At 41.2% G+C, this 23,355-nt stretch overlaps 1 protein-coding gene across 1 annotated transcript; it reads left to right on the top strand.

The window, feature by feature from the left end:
• LOC109821619 lies at positions 10,563–13,252 on the top strand. The gene is made up of 3 exons (XM_020387795.1): positions 10,563–10,613; positions 12,134–12,612; positions 12,733–13,252. Exons 1-3 carry the CDS (start codon positions 10,563–10,565, stop codon positions 13,250–13,252), a joined length of 1,050 nt encoding a protein of 349 aa, XP_020243384.1.

Below are 23,355 nucleotides of genomic sequence, written 5' to 3' on the forward strand. Positions count from 1 at the left end.
ATCTTGTAAATCTAGATAAGGAGATATATCCCGATATGAAGTTTATGTTTGCAAATCAGGCTACTCAGTGCTTTTACGTCAAAGATCCTAAGCACCCGAATGTCTGGGTCGTATTGTATAAGGAGCCGAGGACTCTTGTTCAGCTTGCTCTTGATGAAAACTCGGATGATACTGATGACCCAAATGAGGCCGAAGGAGAAATTTTTCTTAATTACTCATACCCTCAGAATGTCAATTTTAATATGTATACTTCACAAATTCGACTTGATATTTGTAATGTAGGAGATTGAATACAAAGATCCTTATGCAAATTCAACTTGATATCTGTAATGTAGGAGATTGAATACAAAGATCCTTATGCAAATTCGACTTGATATCTTGTATGCATTTATTAAATATTTCAATTATGTTAGATTAACAATTTAAGTTGCAGATGAGCCAAAGAGTTAGGAGGCTATCTTTTCCTCGGGATCGAGAAGGTCCATCATCCGGTATGCATATTCAAAATTTGTTTTAAGTAAGTTGTATATTTGATATAAATATGCATTATATTTACTATTTTGTTTATTTATCTAGGATCGTCCTCACGACCATCTCGGAGTCATTTATCTCTACATGGATCCTCACCAATTGAAGGTATAAAATTTGCTTGCTTTATTCAGTTTGAACTTTCTGTGCATGTAATTACCTTAATTGATAAATTTATATGCTCATTTCTTATTTTATAATTTGTTAGATATTGCGAGGACATCTCAAATGGGTACACCGCAACATCAAGACGCATTACCAGGTATAGGTATTATACATTTGTAATATATTTTAATGTAATGTAATGATATTTTATATTCCTAATAAATATTTGCAGACAATGCTTGCGATGGATCTGGTGATGATGAGATCGAGCACGAGAGGATGTCTGTATCTTCTCAGTCAGAGATGGCATGTCTCCGCCCATGGACTCCGTCAGTATCTCGCATCCCTCTACCATAAAAAGCTATTGAATTACAAAAAAAATGTGATATGAACTACAAATTGAAGAGAGATAATATTAAAAGAAAGGAGCGTGCCATAAAACAGAGACTAGATAAAGCTATGTCAGATCTAATGAGGGGAAAAGGTAATAATTTCGTTTAAACTTTGGATAATTCATACTTATTTGCTTACCTAAGTGTATAAGAAATTTATTTCTCTTTGACTTTGTAGGCCAAAAAGATTATGAGAAACCCGGTAGGCATGGGAGTGAGGAAAAGACGAAAGTACCTCTGAAAGGGTACCGGGGCATTTTAGAGTGGAAGGACAACATTCCTGTTGGGCATTGGGCTGTCATATTTAATAACTTGATTGGCTGTTTAATAAGAGATCCACGCTCCATTAATATTGCTCATAATTTTGAGGAGCAAGAATTTAAATGCATAAAAAAGATTTGGGAGAAGCTCATGGTAATTATTTAATATACTGCTGCTTATTTTGTTTATAATTCACAATGATTATTCTTATAGTGTAATTTTTTTGCCATGTAACTTGCAGGATCATTATTGTTTTGAAGACAACCCAGAGTCTTGGGATTATGTTATCCCGAAAATGGCCAAGCTTATTCGGGGTTGGAAAAGTGATCTAAAGAAAAGATATTTCACAAATTTATCTACTGATTGGAAGAGGATCTATGAGCTTGATAAGAGAGTTCCTCCATTTAATTGGATGACTCTCATTATCGAGTGGGAGGGTGAGAAGAAGGTAGATTATTTTTAATTTATGACATTATCATCACGTTATTTTTCATTTATATATTATCATCGCACATACTAAAAAAATACTTTATTTTGTAGAAAATATGTGAAACGGCATCGGCGAATTGTAGATCAAAGCAATACGATCACTTTTTAGGAGCTACTTCTTATGCTTAGATCGAGCATAAGTATTTGAGCGAAAACCCAGTATGATCATATTATTAAAACTGATTTCATGTGATTAGTTTCCTACATTTAATTTAGAATTTAATATATCACAGGACGCTTTGACTATGCCCCCGACTCTTCTGGCTAAAAGAGCTTATACACCACCCCAGGGCTATGAAAATGTAGAGGGAAATGACAAAAAGGTGGAGAAAATTAATGAATTGAATGTAAGTATAAGATTAATTTTAGATTTGTATATACTTAATGATTTTTCATCAAAGTTTCTAATTTTTATGATATATGATATGCAGGCGATGCTGAAAGCTTCTCAAAACGATGTCTTCACCCGTGTCACGTAGTCTTGAAGTATAGAGGACACTCCTGTAGAGCCTAACCGCATGACCAAAGACGAGTGGATGGAAGTTGTCGACGGAGCTTACGGTTTACACTCAAGAAAGAAAGGAAGAGTGCCTCTGTCAAGTACTAGAGTTAAGACACTCACCACCACCAATAAGCCTAGCAGCCAATCTGTGACATCGACGCGACACGGTGACACGTCATATGTCATGGGTAAGATTGGAAAATACTTGATGAAGAATGTTGAAATTCCATTGGCTTTAAGTTTTCTTCCTACTATTAAGCACGAGTTAAGTGGTGCACAAACGACTTGGGATGTCGTTCAGCGACTCATCAATTCTCAACCCATAAAGGACTTGCTTCCGCAGTCTATATACGCGGATATTATGGTGTTAGCATTTGATGAGCATGCAGCTGCAAGTGGTGGAGAGGTATATATGTCATATTATATATAGGTATTTATTATGAGTATTTTGGAATATATTCTCATATTGATTTACATTCTTTTTAGGCTAGAGGAGGTACCGCCGTAGGAAGCAGCAGTACGGTACGACATCCTGATGCAGCCGCCACCGATGATAGGGACCATGACGATAGGGACCACGACTATGATGAGTGAGTGATGAGTTAGACTTTTTGATAACTTTTGTGGACTTTTGGATTGTGTTAAACATATTATGACCTCCTGATTATGTGGACTTTTGGATTGTGTTGAACATATTACGACCTCCTGATTATGTATACATGTGAATTGTTAAATGTTAATATTGTTGGATGTGAATCGATGAATGTAAATGTTAGTATTGTTGGATGTGAATGTGAATATTGTTGGATGTGAATCGGTGAACGTGAATATTGTTGGATGCGAATCGATAAATGTGATATTGTGAGTATTGTTTAATATATTGTGAATAATGGTAGTAACAGGTACGCATTCCCGATTAGGGGGCTTTGCAATGCAGAAATAATTTTTTTACCTGATTATGTACATTGGCGACGGGCATTTTTCGTCGCCAATTTACATTGGCGACGGGAATACACCTGTCGCCAATGTACATTGGCAACGGGGACAAACCCGTCGCCAATGTACATTGGCGACGGGGATAAATCCGTCATCAATACACTTTCGCGACGGGGCGGAGTCCGTCACCAATAATCCTGTCGCCAATAAACATTGGCGACGGGGAATTCCGTCGCCAATGATCATTGGCGACGGATAGGTATTAACGATAGAAAACATTGGCGACGGGTTATTGCCCGTTGCCAATGTACATTGGCGACGGCGTCGCCAATGTACATTGGCGACGGATGTATTCCCGTCGCCAATGTTTTCCGTCGCCAATACCTATCCGTCGCCAATGAACATTGGCGACGGATTTCCCTGTCGCCAATGTTTATTGGCGACAGGATTATTGGTGACGGACTCCGCCCTATCGCGAAAGTGTATTGGTGATGGATTTTGCTGCATTGGCGACGGATTTCCCCGTCGCCAATGCTAATTTTCTACTAGTGTCAGCTGAGCAGTCCTAGCTTTCTTAAGATTTGATAATGAATTGGTCAATGATCCCTTGTAGTATTTTCTTACACTGTAGTAGGCTAGTTGCTCAAGAACCATACAAGAAGAGCATAAATTTTTCTTGACGAAACTTTTGTTAATCAAACTTATGCAAGTTTGTCTGAATTGTAGGCATTTTCCGTTAGACTGCTTGATTTGTCATCAAAGACAATTCTACTCACTATGAACTCTCAAAAACAAAATTTATAGAAAGAACACAGAGAGAATAAAATTTTCTTCTCAAAATGGCATGACATATATGCACTGAAATAAGCACATTTGCTGGTGAAAGGTAGAAGACAATGAAAAATTCCCCTAATGTAGAAAGCAACAAATTTGAGAAGATCATGTTGGGGAATTTCAGCCCCCCGGCGTACTACGATATCCGCAACTCATAAGCCAACCCACTATTAACAAGATATAAAATAATCACAATCAAGAAGAAAGAACACCGAGATTTACGTGGTTCGGTCGACCAACTTCGACCTACGTCCACGGGGCAACAATACGGAAATCCACTATGTATCAGGGAGAACTACAAAAGGAACCACTTAACTCTCATCTCTCAATCGCTTAACCTCACATACATAATCAACTCTCATATTCTCTCCAAAACCCACTCCTTACAATCTTTTGAACGGACAAAGACTGCGAAACTCTCTCCCAATAATGTAATCTTTTGTACGAACAAAGACTACGAAACCCTCGCCTCTCGTACAATATTCTTGAATCAGGCTACGCCCTCTGCTAACCCTAAATTACAAGAATATTGTCTCTCTCTTATTTGCTTCTTTTCCTCCAACAATAGAAGAATATATATAGGGAAACCAAAACCCTATCTCTAGTCTAACTTCCTAATTAGAATATGATTCAAACTCTTAATCATGATGAAACCCAATCTTCTAATCATGATAAATCTCTAACCCTATCTAATTCTCTTGAAGTTATACAAAGAATCAAAGACACAATACTAACAATATCCACCTTGGATTTGATTCCCAAACTCCCTCGAAAATATATCATCGCTGTCTTGAAACTTTGTCTCTCATGCTAGAGTCTTCTATTTCTTTTGCACTTTAAATCGAAGCACCTGCACTCCAACTGGGACATATCGTGACCCTCGCTATCATTTGCTTCGCCATGGGGCCTCCACCTCTCTTGTGTACTCCAAGAGATCTTGGCCACCTCTAACATTAGAAGTAAATAAACCATGCTTCTCCTCCCAAACTGAACTTGACAATAGCCTTCTCCCCACTTGCTGTCCTTGTACTCCACTTGCATCGCTCATCTCGAATCATATCGGTGCACCTCTCCTACTCCACACTACGAGCCAGATGCCTCCATCTCCTCCATCACTTGGCTTGGACCGAATATGAGTGCTCATCGTCTTCAAGTCCAATGTCACCATCTCCCTCAGCACGTGTGTCACTCAGTCATGCTTTCTTGCAAGCTCCACCTAATCTGGTATTGTCCTCTTCGAGTCTACACATCAACCAACTCCTACTCCTGCGATGATTTTGAATAAATATATGCTGACGATTCTATTGCTAGAATCATGTCTGATTCTCTACGCCAGTCTCATCTGTCGCATACTCGTTTGCCCTATCTGCTATCAGATCTGTCTCATTACCATCATCAAAACTTATCAGTACTTTTTGACCAATCTGAACAAAATCTAAAAAATTAGACATTCTCATCGTGTTCAGAGCACTCCAAAACCTAGGAATCAACTCCTGGATTGTCAAAATCTGCCTCCAAACCCTTTTTTTCTTTTTCTTCATCTTAATTCTTGTAATGCCGATTTTCAATTTTGTACGACGTCTATCTTGCAAACTCACTCCCAGATCCATCATCATGGCTCGGATACCACTTTTGTGGGGAATTTTAGTCCCCCGCGTACTATGATCTTCGCAACTCGGAAGCCAACCCACAATCAACAAGATATAAAATAATCACAATAAAGAAGAAAAAACACCGAGATTTACATGGTTCGGTCGACCAACTTCGACCTACGTCCACGGGGCAACAATACGAGAAATTTACTATGTATCAGGGAGAACTATAAGAGGAACCACTTAACTCTCATCTCCTAATCTCTCAACCTCACATACATAATCAACTCTCATATTCTCTCCAAAACTCACTCCTTACAATCTTTTGAACGGACAAAGATTGTGAAACCCTCTCCTAATAATGTAATATTTTGCACGAATCAAGACTACGAAACCTTTGCCTCTCGCACAATATTCTTGAATCAGGCTACGCCCTCTGTTAACCCTAAATTACAAGAATATCGGTTCTCTCTCCTTTGTTTCTTTTCCTCCAACAATAGAAGAATATATATAGGGAAACCAAAACCCTATCTCTAGCCTAACTTCCTAATTAGAATAGAATTCAAACTTCTAATCATGATAAAATCTAATCTCCTAATCATGATAGATCTCTAACCCTATCTAATTCTCATGAAGTTATACAAAGAATCAAAGACATAATCCTAACAGATCATAGTGAAGAGCTTACAGGAAAAACGGCAGAAAATAGGTTTAGACTTCCAGCAGTTGACCGCGAGTGACGCGGCGGTCGACCGCAAACGTGCACGCAAGCTAGAAAAATCTCTGGACTTTTCGCGGTCGACCTCGAGTGGTACGACGGTCGACCGGCCAAACCCTATAATGATTTTTGAGTTTCTGTCATTCTGTCCGGTCGACCGCACATGTCTCTGCGGTCGATCGTGAGTCGGGCTGGGCTTGAATTTGGTTTCCTGTTGGTATTGGGTTTGTGTTTTGATATAAATTGAAACACGATTTTCTAGGATTTCTTATCAAAGATTTTAGATTGTACTAAGCATATAGAGAGGGAGAACTTGTGAGCAAGTTGAGAGATTTGGTTTAGGGTTTGTATGAGTGATTTTGTGAGATTGTAACCCTTTAAACTGTCCTTGATTTAGTGGAATCTCCTAATCCTCTCCCTGTGGACATAGGCAAATTATCGAACCACATATATCTCTGTGTTTGGTTTGATCATTTGTCATATTTGGTTTTGGATTGTGCTCGCGTGTGGTTGGTTCTCTTCTCCCGTGATCACAGATTTGTTCGGTGTGTGAGCATGCTTCCGCATAGGTGCGCACCAATTAGTATAAGAGCACAACAATTGATATCAGAGCTCAGATTTTAGATCCAGGGTTTTAGCATTAGGTGGAGGAAGATTCATCTTGGAAGCTTGATTCTTGGAGTTCTAGGCTTCAGTGGAGATAGTGTTTGGGGTTACCATTGAAGATTTTACTTTCCTCGTGTGGTTAGGAGATCTATTTGGAATCCGTTCTAGGGTTTAGTTGGGTAACTTCTAAATTCTATCAAGTTTGAATCTTTCTTTATAATTTGGAGTTTGTGATTATGGGTGAAAAAGTTGGTGAAAGCAGCAAGATGGTGGGTACAATTCAAGTTGGTTTTCAGAATACTAAAATTAGTATGGTGAAGTATGACGGCAATGGTTTGTGGATGAACGATGTTCAGGATGCGCTCAATACTCAGAATTTGGAGGAGACCATCATGGTCCATGAGAGGCCACCAAAATATAAAGAGGCGATATGAGAAAAAAATGAATAAGAACGCTTGTGAGGTGATCAGGTCTTGTTTGGAACAGGAGCTGAAATATGATGCGATTAGGGTGACGTCTGCAATAAAGATGTGGGAAATTCTCAACAACAAGTACCTTACGAAGAGTGTTAAGAACAGATTGCACTTGCTGCGTAGGTTATTCTGATTTCAGATGTCCAGGGGCACCTCACTAGCAGTTCATGTGAACAACTATACTAAGTTGTTATCGTACTTGGTCAATGTTGATGAGAAGATATCGGATGAGTACAAGGCTATTATTCCGTTGGGTTCCTTACCGGATGAGGAGTTTGATACATTTGTGCTTACTTTGTTGAACGGGAGATCTTCTATCACTTATAGTTAAGTAACTAACGCTTTGACAAATTATAATTTGAGGAGGAATGACAAGGAGACTTTCCTCGCTAGTACTTCAAGAGAGGCCTTGTCGATGAGAGGTAGAAGCCCATATCTGAGAGGTGGCAATAGAGGCAGGTTAAAGTCAAAAGACCATCACCAGCTAGGAAAGAATCAATGTGCATTCTGCAAGGAGCAGGGATATTAGAAGAGAGACTGCCCAAAGGTTAAGGAGAAGGAGAATAGCAAGAAGAAGGGCCCGAAGGCTAATGAGGTGAATGTTGCGATAGACAATGATTCCGATGATTCGAGCTTTTCTCTATTGATTACTCTAGAGGTAAATCACTTGGATGCATCAGATTAGATGCTTGATTCTGACGCTACTTATCATGTGACTCCTAGGTGAGATTGGTTTTCATCATTTGAGAGACTCGATGGGGGTGTTGTGGTCATGGGAAATGATCAATCCTGTGACATTTGTGGGATAGGTACCGTGAGGATTCAGATGCATGATGGAGTAGTCCGTAAATTAAAGGAGGTGTGATTTGTTCCTCAGTTAAAGAAGAATCTTATTTCAGTTGGAGCTTTGAAAGCGAAGAGATTCAAGGTAGTCTTTTAGAATACTGTAGCAAAAGGTTACTAAGGAATCTTTGGTGATGATGAAGGGAGTCCGCAGTAAGAACTTATATTATCTGAAGGGGATCATCGAGATTGGCCAGGTTGCTTCAGCTATTTCAGAAGCGGATATTAACAAACTTTGACACTACAGGTTGGGACACACAGGAGAGAAGTCACTGCAGGCTTTGTGTAAGCAGGGGCTATTGAAAGGAGCCAAGAGTGGAAAGGTTGAGTTCTGTGAGTATTGTGTTCTTGGCAAGAAGACAAAGGTGAAGTTCGGGACAGTTATTCATAGGACGAGGGGCATCCTGGATTATGTGCACACAGATGTTTGGGGTCCCACCAAGACTGCATCACTTGATGGTCGATATTGGTTCGTCACGTTCGTTGATGACTATTCTAGGTGTTATTGGGTATACACCATGACAAAGAAGAGTGAAGTCCTAGATATATTTGTGGAGTGGAAGAAGAGCTTGGAACTATAGACTAGGAGAAAGATCAAGATATTACGATCCGACAACAACGGGGAGTACACATCAGACCCCTTTCAGTAGCTATGTCAAGATAATGGCATAGAGAGACACTTCATAGTTAGTCATACACCGCAGTAGAATGGTGCAGTAGAGAGGTTAAATCAATCTTTGCTGGAGAAGATCCGATGTTTGTTGGCGCATAGATGTTTGGAGAAGATCTTTTGGGTTGAGGAACTTTCATATGCGAGCCACCTCATTAACACGCTGCCTTCATCTGCGATTGAGGGGAAGACCCCTATGGAGATATGGTCAGGAGATTCAGCACATGACTATGACCAGCTTAAGGTATTTGGGTGCCCTGCATACTATCATGTGAAGACTGATAAGTTAGAACCTCGAGCTAGGAAGACCATATTTGTAGGATTCAAGCGTGGTGTCAAGAGATACAAGCTATGTGATCCAGTTGATAGAAAGATTATGCTGGGTAGGGATGTCACGTTTGATAAGGCTTCTATCTTGAAGCTTCCCAGCTCTCATCAGGTAGAGAGCAACCCGATGGAGGAGATATCGTAGGTGGTGGAGATCGATGCAGCTCCACATTGTCCAGATGATACAATATCCATTAGAGTGCCGACTGAGGTGATGCCAGACGAGCATGGTGATGACGAGGAGGATACGAGTATAGTTGTGTAGGATCAGGAACCGATGGCTCAGGTTCAGGATTCTATTGCGATTCGGAGACAGAGGAGAGACATACGGATGCCAACATGGTATACCGACACAGTAGTTGCATATGCACTTTTAGCGGAGAGTATCAATGAGCTGTTGTCTACTACATTCAGAGAGGCCGAGCAGAGTTCGGAGGCTGATTCGTGGCAGGGGGCTATGCAGGAGGAGATGGAGTCTCTTCACAAGAACGATACGTGGGAGCTTGTTGAGCATCCAAAGAAGCGGAAGGCGATTGGTTGCAAGTGGGTATACATGAAGAAGGAGGGCATTGAAGGCACTCTAGTGAGGTTCAAGGCTAGGTTGGTTGCGAACGACTATGCACAGGAGGAAGGTATTAATTATAATGAGATTTTCTCTCCAGTGGTGAAGCACTCTTCGATTCATATTTTGCTAGCTTTGGTGGCACAATATGGATTAGAATTAGATCAGTTGGATGTGAAGACGATATTTCTTTATGGTGATCTTGATGAAGAAATATATATGACTCAGCTATTGGGATTCCGAGCTGCAGGGAAGGAAAACCTGGTTTGCAGGTTAAAAAAATCGCTATACGGTTTGAAGCAGTCTTCTCGATAGTGGTATAGGCAATTTGATGGTTTTATGATTGGTCATTCGTACACTCAGAGCCAGTTTGATCCTTGCGTGTATTTTCACAAGTTGAAAGGAGGTGCGTACATCTATTTGTTGCTTTATGTTGATGATGTATTGGTTGCCTCTATTTCCAAGTCTTCTATAGATGAGTTGAAGGCACAACTCTCAAAGGAGTTTGAGATGAAGGATTTGGGTGAGGCTAAGCGTATTTTAGGGATGAAGATCGGCAGAGACAAAGAGAAGAGCAGAATTTTTTTGACACATATGACTTATTTGAAGAAGTTTACAATAATTCCATGTCAGCATGGATACGAAGCCAGTTAGTGTACCTTTGGGAGCCCATTTGAAACATTCAAGTGACCTTTCACCAAAGATAGTTAAAGATCGAGAGTTAATGTCGAAGACTCTATATGCAAGCGCTGTTGGGAACTTGATGTATGTGATGGTATGTACGAGGCAAGATTAGTCACAGGTGGTGAGCATGGTTTCGAGATACATGCATGATCCAGGAGTGGGTCATTGGGATGCCGTGAGATGGATTTTGAGGTACATTCGAGGTACGCTCAATGCTGGTTTGGTTTTTAAGCGGGACACTAGAGGTGGCCAGTTGTGCATTGGCTATGTTAATTCGGATTACGCCAGGGATTTGGATAAGCATCGGTCTACTACAGGGTATGTGTTCACTTTGACCCTTACGCCGGTGTGTTGGAGATGCACCTTATAGTCTACGATGGCTTTGTCAACGAGGGAGGCAGAGTATATGGTAATTACGAAGGCTGTGAAGGAGGCTATTTGGCTTCGAGGACTTTTGGAGGAACTTGGCATATCGCAGCAGTCCGTCACTATTTATTGTGATAGTATGAGTGCTATTTATTTGGCGAAGAATCAGGTTTTTCATACGAGGACGAAGCATAATAACGTTCATTATCACTTCGTTCGAGATGTTCTTGAAGATGGCGATATGGAGATTGTGAAGGTCCACATGAAGGATAATCCGACGGATATGCTCACTAAGGTGGTTCCGAGCAACAAGTTTGATCATTATAAAAACTTGTTGCACATTCGTGTTTGTTAAGGCCATTGACGGCCATTTGGATGAACTACGTGCGACTTGATCCATTGGGAGAGGGGGTACGTTGGCAACCATTTTGGTGCAGCCGATTTTGGAGAGATGACGCATTGGTGCTCTTTGTTTGGTGTCGGCTCAGTGTTGGGAAAACTTCACCAAGGTGGAGAATTGAAGATCTTACAAGAAAAACGGCAGAAAACAAGTTTGGACTTCCAGCGGTCGACCGAGAGTGACGCGGCGATCGATCGCAAACGTGTACGCAAGCTAGAAAAGTCTCTGGACTTTTTGCGGCCGACCGGCCAAACCCTGTAATGATTTTTGAGTTTCTGTCGTTCTGTCCGGTCGACCGCAGAGACATGTCCGGTCGACCGCACATGTCTCTGCGGTCGACCGTGAGTCGGGCTGGGCTAGAATTTGGTTTCCTGTTCGTATTGGGTTTGTGTTTTGATATAAATTAAAACATGATTTTTTAGGGTTTCTTATCAGAGATTTTAGATTGTACTGAGCATATAGAGAGGGAGAACTTGTGAGCAAGTTGAGAGATTTTCTTTAGGGTTTGTGTGAGTGATTTTGTGAGATTATAACCCTTTGTACTCTCTTTGATTTAGTGGAATCTCCTCATCCTCTCCCCGTGGACGTAGGCAAATTGTCGAACCACGTATATCTCTGTGTTTGGTTTGATCATTTATCATATTTGGTTTTGGATTGTGCTCGCATGTGGTTGGTTCTCTTCTCCCGTGATCACATATTCGTTCGGTGTGCAAGCACGCTTCCGCATAGGCGCGCACCAATTGGTATCAGAGCACAACACATCTCTCATTCCCATCTTCAAAGGAGATTGTTATGAGTTCTGGAGCATCAAGATGAATACCTTATTCAAGTCTCAAGATCTTTAGGATTTAGTGGAAAATGGGTATGTTGATACTGATGAGGAGAACAGATTGAGGGAAAACAGAAAGAAGGATGCAAAGGCACTTTTCTTCATTCAACAAGCAGTTCATGAGACACTCTTCTCAAAAATTTTAGCAGCCACCACTGCTAAAGAAGCTTGGATGTCACTGCAGATATCATTCCAAGGGTCCACAAAGGTAATCACGGTAAAACTTCAAATTCTTTGTCGTGATTTTGAAACCTTGAATATGAAAAGTGGAGAATCAGTGCAAGATTTTCTTACTAGATTGTCTGGAATTGTTAATCCAATGAGATCTTATGGAGAGGAAATTACTGATGAAACTGTTGTTGTAAAAGTTTTAAGGAGTTTAACCCCTAAATTTGATCATGTCGTAGCTGCAATTGAGGAATCAAAAGACTTGTCAATTTTTTCATTTGATGAACTTATGGGCTCTTTACAAGCTCATGAGGCAAGGCTGAACAGGTTAATAGAGACACAAGAATAAAAAGCCTTTCAAGTGAAGGGGGAGAGCTCAAATCAAAAGGAATCAGCAAGAACAACAGGAAATTATAAACGTGACAGAGGTTCATATCATGGTGGCAGAAGTCAAGGCAAAGGTAGAGGAAATAGAGGTCGTATCCAATGTTTTCATTGCAAGAGGTATGGACATGTAAAAGCAGATTGCTGGTACAATGAAGTGAACTTTGCAGAACAAAATGATGAGGAAAGTAAGTTGTTTATGGCTTATTTTGATACTAATGATGTTGCAAGTGATGTATGGTTTGTAGATAGTGGTTGTTCCAATCATATGTCAGGCATAAGAGAAATGTTCAGAGAGCTTGATAAGACCCAAAAGATGCAGGTCAAGCTTGGAGATAATAAGAATATTCAAGTTGAAGGGGAAGGGACAGTAGCAATCAAAACTAATAATGGTAAAGTGAAACTTCTTCATGATGTTCAATTTGTTCCTAAATTGGCACATAATCTTCTGAGTGTAGGGCAATTAATGGCTGGTGGATACACTATAATATTTGATGATGGAGAATGTGTTATTAAAGACAAAAAATCGGGGCAGACAATTGTCAATGTTCACATGACAAAAAAACAAAATGTTTCCACTTGAAGTCTCAAACGTGGAACAATTTGCTTTGGCAATTGGTGAAAAAAATGAGTCCAAGTTATGACATCTTCGATATGGACATCTGAATGTCAACGGTTTGAGGTTACTGAATAAAAAAGGTATGGTTCTTGGCTTACCTAAAATTGAGTCTTTGGATATGTGAGGGATGTGTATATGGAAAACAAGTGAGAAAATCATTTCCAGTTGGAAATGCCTGGAGAGCTTCACATTGTCTTGAATTAATTCATGTTGATTTGTGTGGCCCTATGGACACTGAGTCATTTGTAGGACGTCTTTATTATTTTCTTTTAACTGATGATTTTAGTCATATGAGCTAGGTGTATTTTTTGCAAAACAAGTCAGAAGCTTTTGAGAGTTTTAAGAAATTCAAAGCTTTTGTTGAGAATCAAAGTGAGTCATGCATAAAAGCTCTCCGCACGGATAGAGGTGGTCAATTTTTGTCAAATGACTTTAATCACTTTTGTGAAGAAAATAGGATTCAGAGAGAATTGACAGCCCCTTACACACCGGAGCAGAACGGGGTAGCGGATCGCAAGAATTGTACCGTTGTTGAAATGGCTAGAAGCTTGCTCAAAGCAAAGGGACTTCCCAATCAATTTTGGGCAAAAGCAGTTGCAACTTCAGTCTATTTGCTGAACATTTCACCAACAAAGGCTATTTTGAATCAAACACCTTTTGAAGCTTGGAGAGGTATAAAACCTTCAGTAAGCCACTTACGATTTTTTGGTTGTATTGCCTATGCTTTGGTAAATTCACAGAATCATCAAAAATTAGATGAAAAATTAGAAAAATGTATCTTTATTGGTTATTGTAATCAATCCAAAGCATATCGATTATATAATCCTCTTAGTGGCAAAGTGATCATTAGCAGAAATGTAATATTCAATGAAGATGCTGAGTGGAATTGGAGTAGCAGCAGCAAAGAAACAAACTTTGAAGCATTTCCAAAAGAAGGGCCATCTCTACCAATAATTCCTGAGACTTTCTCAACATCAAACAATAGCAGCTCTACAAGTACTACCCCTAACACACCAGGAAGTAGCAGTTCATCTCCAACTATTGGAATAGAAAACCCTAATCTCATTGATAAGATAACATGGGCTTATATAAGCCCTACAAAACACATCTTACATATAAGCCCCTTAACTATACTAATATGTCAACACTCCTCCTCAAGATGGGCGAAAGATATCCACTAAGCCCATCTTGTCACATCCTCTAATCATATCTACTGAGCTAAGTCCCTTAGTCAGACAATCTGCTGTCTGATCCTTAGTTGGAACATGACTTAACTCCAGTAGTCCACTGTCCAACTTCTCTTTGATGAAGAACCTATCGATCTCGATGTGTTTGGTTCTATCATGCTGCACTGGGTTATTGGCGATACTGATGGCTGACTTGTTATCACACCACAGTTTCATCTTTACTCCTTGATCTAGCTTCAGCTCCACCAACATACTCTTTAACCACAACAACTCCGCAACTCCTAAGGCCATAGCTCTATATTCTGCTTCAGCTGTTGATCTCGCCACCACCGACTGCTTCTTGCTCTTCCAAGAGACCAAGTTGCCTCCTATAAAGATACAATATCCTGAGGTGGATCTCCTGTCATCAGCACAACTAGCCCAATCAGAGTCGCAGTAACCATCAATGCTCACATGTCCATTCTTTCTGAATATCAACCCTTTTCCGGGGGCACTCTTCAAATATCTCAGAATCTGGTACACAGCGTCCATATGACCCTTCCTTGGATCATGCATGTAGCGGCTCACCACGCTCACTACAAAAGAGATATCGGGACGTGTGTGACTCAGATAGATCAACCTGCCCACCAGCCTTTGGTATCTGTCACGATCAACTGGTTCTCCAGCTTCAGCACCCAGCTTGAACTTCTGGTCGATCGGTGTAGTTGCAGGTTTACACCCTAACATCCCTGTCTCTTTAAGAATATCCAGTGCATACTTTCTCTGGGATAGGACGATCCCCTCCGCTCCTCGAGCTATCTCTATTCCAAGAAAGTATCGAAGCAAGCCAAGATCTTTCACCTCGAATTCCTTACCCAGTCTCACTTTGAGTTGGGCAATCTCCTTCTCATCATCCCCGGTAATAATCATATCATCCACATATACCGTAAGCATGGTGATGTGACCTTCATTTCGTCGAAAAAACACGGTATGATCGGCGTTAATCTGCCGGTATCACATACCTATCATAGCCCGTCTAAATCTGTCGAACCAAGCACGGGGAGATTGCTTCAGACCATATAGAGACTTCTTTAATCTGCAGACCTTGCCCATTGTCTGATCTGTATCGAATCCTGGCGGAATTTCCATGTATACTTCTTCCACCAGATCTCCATGAAGAAATGCATTCTTCACATCTAATTGGTGTAGCTTCCATCCACCATTTACTTCCAGAGAGATCAAGGTCCGAACAGTGCTCATCTTCGCCACCGGTGCAAAAGTCTCATCATAGTCGATGCCATATGTCTAACTATATCCTTTTGCCACCAGACGAGCTTTGTAGCGCTCAACCTGTCTGTCTGGATTCTGCTTTACAGTGAAGACCCACTTGCATCCAACTGCTCTCTTCCCTTTTGGTAGTTTTACTAGCTCCCAAGTGCGGTTCTTCTCAAGAGCTCCTAGTTCCTCATGCATAGCTGCTTTCCACTTTGGGTCCTTCTTAGCAACCTGCCAATTGTTAGGTACAGTAACAGAATCCAATGATGCAATGAATGCTCCATGTGCAGGGTGGATATTAGAATATGATACAAACTGGGCAAGATCCCAACCATATCTATCGGGAGGATGTCCCGCATTGCTGCGAGTAGTCCTCCGTACTGACATTGGTGTGGGAGGAGTAAGGAGAGGAATGATATCACCTTGGGAGGAATCTGATTGTGGTGTAGGTGTCTCAGGAGTCGGGACAGGCGTTGATAAGGGATCTGGCACTAGTGGCGCTGTAGGTACTGTTGGCACTAGTGGCATTGTAGGTACTGTTTCCGCAATTTGCTTCCCCTTCCTACTATAGGTAAGTAGCTCCCCCTGAGCCGTGGGCCTAACACCTCTTGTCTTCTTATTCTCTTCTTCTTTATTCTCCTGCTCCTCCTCAACCAATTCTCCTTCCCAAGGAATCGTTAGAGAAATTGATTTCTCCACATTATTCTCTACATTATTCATCTGCCTCTCACCATTCTCCCCTTCTCGCCTCATACTTCCAGTATTGGGCGAGTCACCAACGGATGAGGGTACCTTCTGTGTGTAATATGGCTCAAATTCACGAAAGTACACATCCATGCTCACGAACAGTCTTTTCTCCACCGGGCTCCAGCAAACATATCCCTTTTGAGTAGCAGAATATCCCATAAAAATGCACTTCACCGCTCTAGGGGCAAGCTTCCCGACGGATGGTCTGTTATCCTTCACAAAGCACACACAACCAAATACCTTCAGTGGAAGAATCCCACCATTATCTTCTTTCAACGTCTCACACGGAGACTTCCAATCCAGTACTCTCGAGGGCATTCTGTTGATCAGCGCCGCTGCAGTCAACACTGCTTGTCCCCACAATGTTTCTTGGACATTCATGGAGATCATCATACTTCTAGCAACCTCTAAAAGATGTCTGTTCTTCCTTTCCGCTACCCCATTCTGAGCTGGTGTGTATGGACATGTAGTCTGGTATTGTATTCCCTGAGCTAACAAGTATTCCCCAAGCGTTCTGTTGGTATACTCTGTCCCATTATCAGATCTCAATACCTTCACCACTGCTCCATATTGAGTTTGAACATACCTATGAAAGTTTTGGAAGCAACCAAACACTTCACTCTTATTTTTCATCAGGTATAACCAAGTAACGCGAGAGAAGCAATCAATGAAGATAACAAAATACTTGTATCCGTTCATAGAACTTGTGGAACAAGGTCCCCAAACATCTGAATGTATCAGATCAAATGCATGAGAACTCCTATGATCAGAACTAACATAAGAGCTTCTAGTAAGCTTTCCCAACTTACATGCATCACACACAAGTTTCTCTTTATTTGCTTTCTCAAATAAAGATGGATACAACCTGCTTAAAGTACCAAAGGATGAGTGTCCCAAGCGCTGGTGATGAAGCATCAACACACTCTCGGCACTCATCTCAGATCCTACTCCTGGTCTCTCTACCATTGACACCAAAGCTGAGTCCAGCCCCTCACGATCCAAGTACCACAGTCCATTACTCCACGTGCCAGTCCCAAGTCTCCGTCCTGTCCCTTTCTCCTGGAAGATCACCTTAGGAATGTCAAAAGAAATGATACATTTTAGTTGGAGGATAATAGCACTAATGGCAAAAGATTTACTGGAAAGGAAGGAGCATGCAAAACATTGGACAGAGTTACAGAACCTGTACAATTAACGGTACCCTTACCAACCACAGGCTGAAATGTACCATCAGCTGTTTGGATGCTATCTGCTGATGCTAGGTGAGTGTATGACGAGAACTCACTAGCGTTGACCGTCACATGTCGAGATGCACCGGTGTCGACAATCCATTCTGATGGTCTATTGGGAGACATAGAAGCAAGAGCATGTATGTCATCCGTACCTTTGGTCGGATGAGCATAAGTAGCAGAGTTGCCATTGGATGTCTGCTCAGTTCCACTTCTTCTGTCTCCATCTCCTGCTACTCTCTGCTTCTTCCGAAGAATCTCCAGGAGCATATGGTCCTCCTCAGTAAAGACCATCTCAGTTGCTTCTTCTTCCTCTGCTACCATCAGATTCGCCACGACCTCCGAACTGTACACGTCCACCCGAATCTCCTTCCTTGGGTGGCTTGGTGCAAGCATGCCTTAGATGACCCACCGTGCCGCAGTTGTAGCACTGTCGAGTCTCTCCCCTAGATCCAGTGTTGCTAGAGGCTGCCATTGCTGACTTCACCACAGGAAGTCCACCTGTCCCTGCCTGCAGCCGAATGCGAGTCTCCTCCTGGATCATAGCAGAGACAGCATCCTCAAGCGTGGGAATCTTCGGTTGAGCTAGCAGCAATGCGATTCACTGAGCGAACTCTGATGTCAATCCCTTGAGAAACACCATAGTCCTCTCCTGTAGAAAGGCCTCCCGTTCTTTACACCCCGGGTCCTTGCAGCTAGCCCGAGGGGAAAAATGATCATAATCCAGCCACAGACGCTCCAATTCTGTAGCATATTCCTGTACAGTCCTCTCTCCCTGGACTGTGGCGTCGACCTCCCCTTTAATCTGGAATACCCTCAGGTTATTCCCGACTCCGTCATATGTCCTCCTCAACTTCTCCCAGACGTCCTTCACCTTCTCAATGCCATCCACTCCTCGCTCAAGATGGGCGAAAGATATCCACTAAGCCATCTTGTCAATCCTCTAATAATATCTACTGCAGGCTAAGTCCCTTAGTCCAGACAATCTGCTGCCTTGGTCTTTAGTTGAAAAACATGAACTTAATTCGTCAGTAGTGTCCAGCTGTCCAACTTCTCTTTGATGAGAACCTATCGATCATCGATGTGTTTGGTTCTATCATGAGCTGCACTGGGGTTATTGGCGATACTGATGTGACTTGTTATCACACCAGCAGTTTCATCTTTATCCTTGATCTAGGCTCAGCTTCACAACATACTCTTTTAACCACAAAAACTCCGCAACTGCGCTAAGGCCATAGCTCTATATTCTGCTTCAGCTGTGATCTCGCCAACACCCAGACTCTTCTTGCTCTTCCAAGAGACCGAAGTTGCCTCCTATAAAGATCAGATATAAGCTGAGGTGGATCTCCTGTCATCAGCACAACTAGCCAAATCAGAGTACGCAGTAAAATCCATCAAATGCTCACATGTCCATTCTTTCTGATATCAACGCCTTTTCGGGGCTACTCTTCAATATCTCAGAATCTGGTAACTCACGTCCATATTGACCCTTCCTTGGATATGCATGTAGCGGCTCACCACGCTCATACAAAAGAGCATATCGGGACGGTGTGTGACTGGCAGATAGATCAACCTGCCGCACACAGCCTTTGGTATGCTGTCACGAATCAACTGGTTCTCCAGCTTCAGCACCAGAGCTTGAACTTCTGGTCGATCGGTGTAGTTCAGGTTATACACACTAAACATCCCTGTCTCTTTGAGAAGATCCGCAGTGCATACTTTGCTCTGGGATAGGACATCCCCATCTGCTCCTCGAGCTATCTCATCCCAAGAAAGTATCGAAGCAAGCCAAGATCTTTCACCGCGTACTCGAATTCTTTACCCAGTCTCACTTTGAGTTGGGCAATCTCCTTCTCATTACCCTGTAATAATCATATCATCCACATATACTGCACAGCATGGTGATGTGACCTCATTTTCGTCGAAAAACGGCGTATGATCGCGTTAATTCCTGCGCGGTATCCCCATACTATCAATAGCCGCCTAAAATCTGTCGAACGCAAGCACGGGAGATGCTTCAGGCCTATATCAGAGACTTCTTCAATCTGGCAGCGACCTTGCCCACTGTCTGATCTGTATCGAATCCTGGCGGAATTTCCATGTATACTTCTTCCCCAGATCTCGCATGAAGAGAATGCCATTCTTACAACATCTAATTGGGTGTAGCTTCATCCACCATTTACTTCCAGAGAGATCAAGGTCCGCAACAGTGCTCATCTTCGCCACCGGTGCCAAAGTGCCTCATCATAGTCGATGCCATATGTCTAACTATATCCTTATTGCCACCAAGCAATCGGCTTCTTGGTAGCAGCTCAACCTGTCTGTCTGGATTCTGCTTTACAGCTGAAGACGCCCACTTGCATGCCACTGCTCTCTTCCGGCTTTTTGGTATTTTACTAGGCTTCGCAAGTGCGGTTCTTTTCCTCTCACGAGACGCTCCTCAGTTCCTCATGCTAGCTGCTATTCGGCACTTTGGGTTCCTTCTTAGCAACCTGCCAATTGTTAGGACAGTAACAGAGTCAGAAATGATGGCAATGATGCTCTATGTTGCCGGGTGGATATTAGAATATGATCAGGAACTGGGGCAGATCCCAACCATCATCTATCGGGAGGATGTCGCCGCATTGCTGCGAGTAAACCCTAATCTCATTGATAAGATAACATGGGCTTATATAAGCCCTACAAAACACATCTTACATATAAGCCCCTTAACTATACTAATATGTCAACACCAACAAATGAGTCTTCAGATGAGACGCCTACAAGAACATATAGATCCTTGCGAGAAATCTATGAAACATGTGTTTTTGCTTTGCTTGTTACATATCCTACAAGTTACATAGCTGCAACAGAAAAAGATGAGTGGAGAATTGCAATGAAGGAGGAAATCATGGTCATTCAAAAGAATGAAACTTGGGAGTTGGTGGACCTACCCGAAGGTAAGAATGTGATTGGTCTAAAGTGGGTGTTTATAACAAAATATCATGCAGATGGGAGCATACAAAAGCATAAGGCACGATTGGTGGCGAAAGGATACTCACAAAAACAAGGTATTGATTTCGAAGAAACATTTTCTCCCGTTGCTCGATTTGAAACGGTGAGAATCCTACTTGCCTTGGCTACACAATTGCAATGGCCTGTGTATCAGTTTGATGTTAAATCAGCCTTTTTAAATGGCGAATTACAAGAAGAGGTGTATGTTGCTCTACCTGAAGGATTTGTAGTAGCAGGGAAGGAAGAAATGGTGTATAAACTACGAAAAGCACTTTATGGATTAAAACAAGCTCCGCGGGCATGGTATGGCAAAATAGACACATATTTTCAGCAGAATGGGTTTGAACGAAGCAATAATGAGCCTACACTTTACTTGAAGAAAGGAGGTAATAGTGATTTTCTCATAGTCTGTCTATATGTTGATGACATAATCTATATGAGGTTATCTCACTCTCTTGTAGATGAATTTAAATATAGTATGATGTCTAGTTTTGAAATGACAGACTTAGGTTTGTTGCATTATTTTCTTCGGCTTGAAGTGAAGCAAGGAGAAGAAGGTGTGTTCATTTCACAAAAAAATATGCAACAGATCTTCTCAAAAGATTTAACATGTTTAATTGCAAAAGTGCAGCTACTCCCATGAATATGAATGAAAAATTGCAGCTAGAAGATGGTACAGAAAAAGCTAATGCAACTAGTTTCAGAAGCTTAGTTGGAGGTTTGATTTATCTGGCTCATACTCGACCAGATATTTTATTTTCTGTTGGCATGGTCTCAAGATTTATGAACAGCCCTACAACTCATCATTATGGTGTCGCGAAAAGAATTTTGCGATATATAGCTGGAACGGTGGATTTTGGAATTTAGTATTCTCGAGTCTCAGAATTCAAGCTAGTTGGCTTTATAGACGGTGATTGGGCAAGTTCATTGGATGATAGAAGAAGCACCTCTGAAAATATCTTTAATCTTGGGTCAGGAGGTATCACATGGAGCTCAAAAAAGCAAGCAACAGCAGCGTTATCTACTTCAGAAGCAGAATATATTGCTGCCACTTCTTCAGCTTGTCAAGCTGTGTGGCTAAGGCGATTGCTTGCAGATTTTCATTAGGTACAAAAAGAGGTAACCATAATTTATTGTGACAACAAGTCTACGATTGTAATTGTTAGACCCTAGAGGGGGGGGTGATTAGGATCTTATGCTAATCTAATCCGATTATATACCAATAAAAATTAATTAATGAGTTATCCTAGCAAGTATAAAATATAACAACTATATAAGCTAGGATAAGCAATATGAACAATGAGATATATCATATATGATGAATATATATGCAAGTATGAAATATAACAACTATATAAGCTAGGATAAGCAATATGAACAATGAGATATATCTATATATATATATATATATATGCAAGGATATATAAACTACACAAGGGTAAATAATCTAAACAAGATAATGGATGAAATAAATGAGTAATGCACAATGGCGATATAAGATATGAACATAAATATAAATGAACACCAAAGAACACTCAAACACACTATATGATCATAGAGTTCAGACCTTCCGTCCTACGTCTCCGCTCCCCACTCCCGGGGAGAAATCCACTATCACAACCGGGTTTTCTACGCTCACCCGAATAACGTTTACACCTCACAGTGTCGGTTTTCAATGCTTACCGATCAACGTTCACTCCTCACACTCGGTTTTCTAGTTCACCGAAAACTTCACAACACACTCGGTTTTCTAGCTCACCGAAAACCTTACAACACTCACAAAGTAAATACAACAAATTTGTTCTCTACAATAGATGAGAACACAATAAAGCACAACTCAATGTTACAATCTCTCACAACCCTAATATACTATGTATATAAATACAATAAGCTCATGTGGGTGTGTGTAACAATGAGATTCAATAAGTCAAAACTAAACTCAATTTAAAATCTAGCATGTAGAAATTTATGAATAAAACAATAAATAGCTAGAAATAGAGTTTAGGAATTCTTCTCTGAAAATCAAGTTGGAGAGGAGGATTAAAATGAAGTTCAAACACTGTAGATGATCTTCTCCACTTGTAAAACAATCTTCACAAACAAAACAGTCTTTGAACCCAACTAAAAACCCTTTTCAAAACTCTTTAAAACTTCTTTAAAACTCTTTAATAGGTTCCTAAAATAGAAGGGGGTTTGGGAGTGTATATAGGAAAAGAAACAACAGCTAAAACCCAAAACCAAATCAACAAAAATCCCAGAAAATCAGGAAGCAGATTTCTGTACAATATTACCATTGGGAGTCCGGCGGTCGACCGAAAAAATTCGCGGTCGACCGCGATCCAGATCCCAATCTGAGAATCGAGCAGAGACTTCTTCGGTCGACCGGTGCGGTCGACCGATGGAGCTTTCGATCGACCGGACCGATCGACCGACAGACTCTCTGTCGCACAGTATTAAAAACACAATTGAGCGGTCGACCGGGTCGGTCGACCGAAAACTGATATATATGAAAATCTGATTTGCTGATTTTAAAATGCTGTTTAAAAATATCAAATAAATTCCAAAAAATGTAAAACTTTGGGGAATGAACTTTTCAAAAAAGGACTTCCCAAATGAAAAATATCATCATTTTACAAAATAGTCCAAAACATAAAAA

This window comes from Asparagus officinalis, chromosome 8 (genome assembly GCF_001876935.1).
Source record: "Asparagus officinalis chromosome 8, Aspof.V1, whole genome shotgun sequence".
In the NCBI taxonomy this organism is placed as follows: Eukaryota; Viridiplantae; Streptophyta; class Magnoliopsida; order Asparagales; family Asparagaceae; genus Asparagus; species Asparagus officinalis.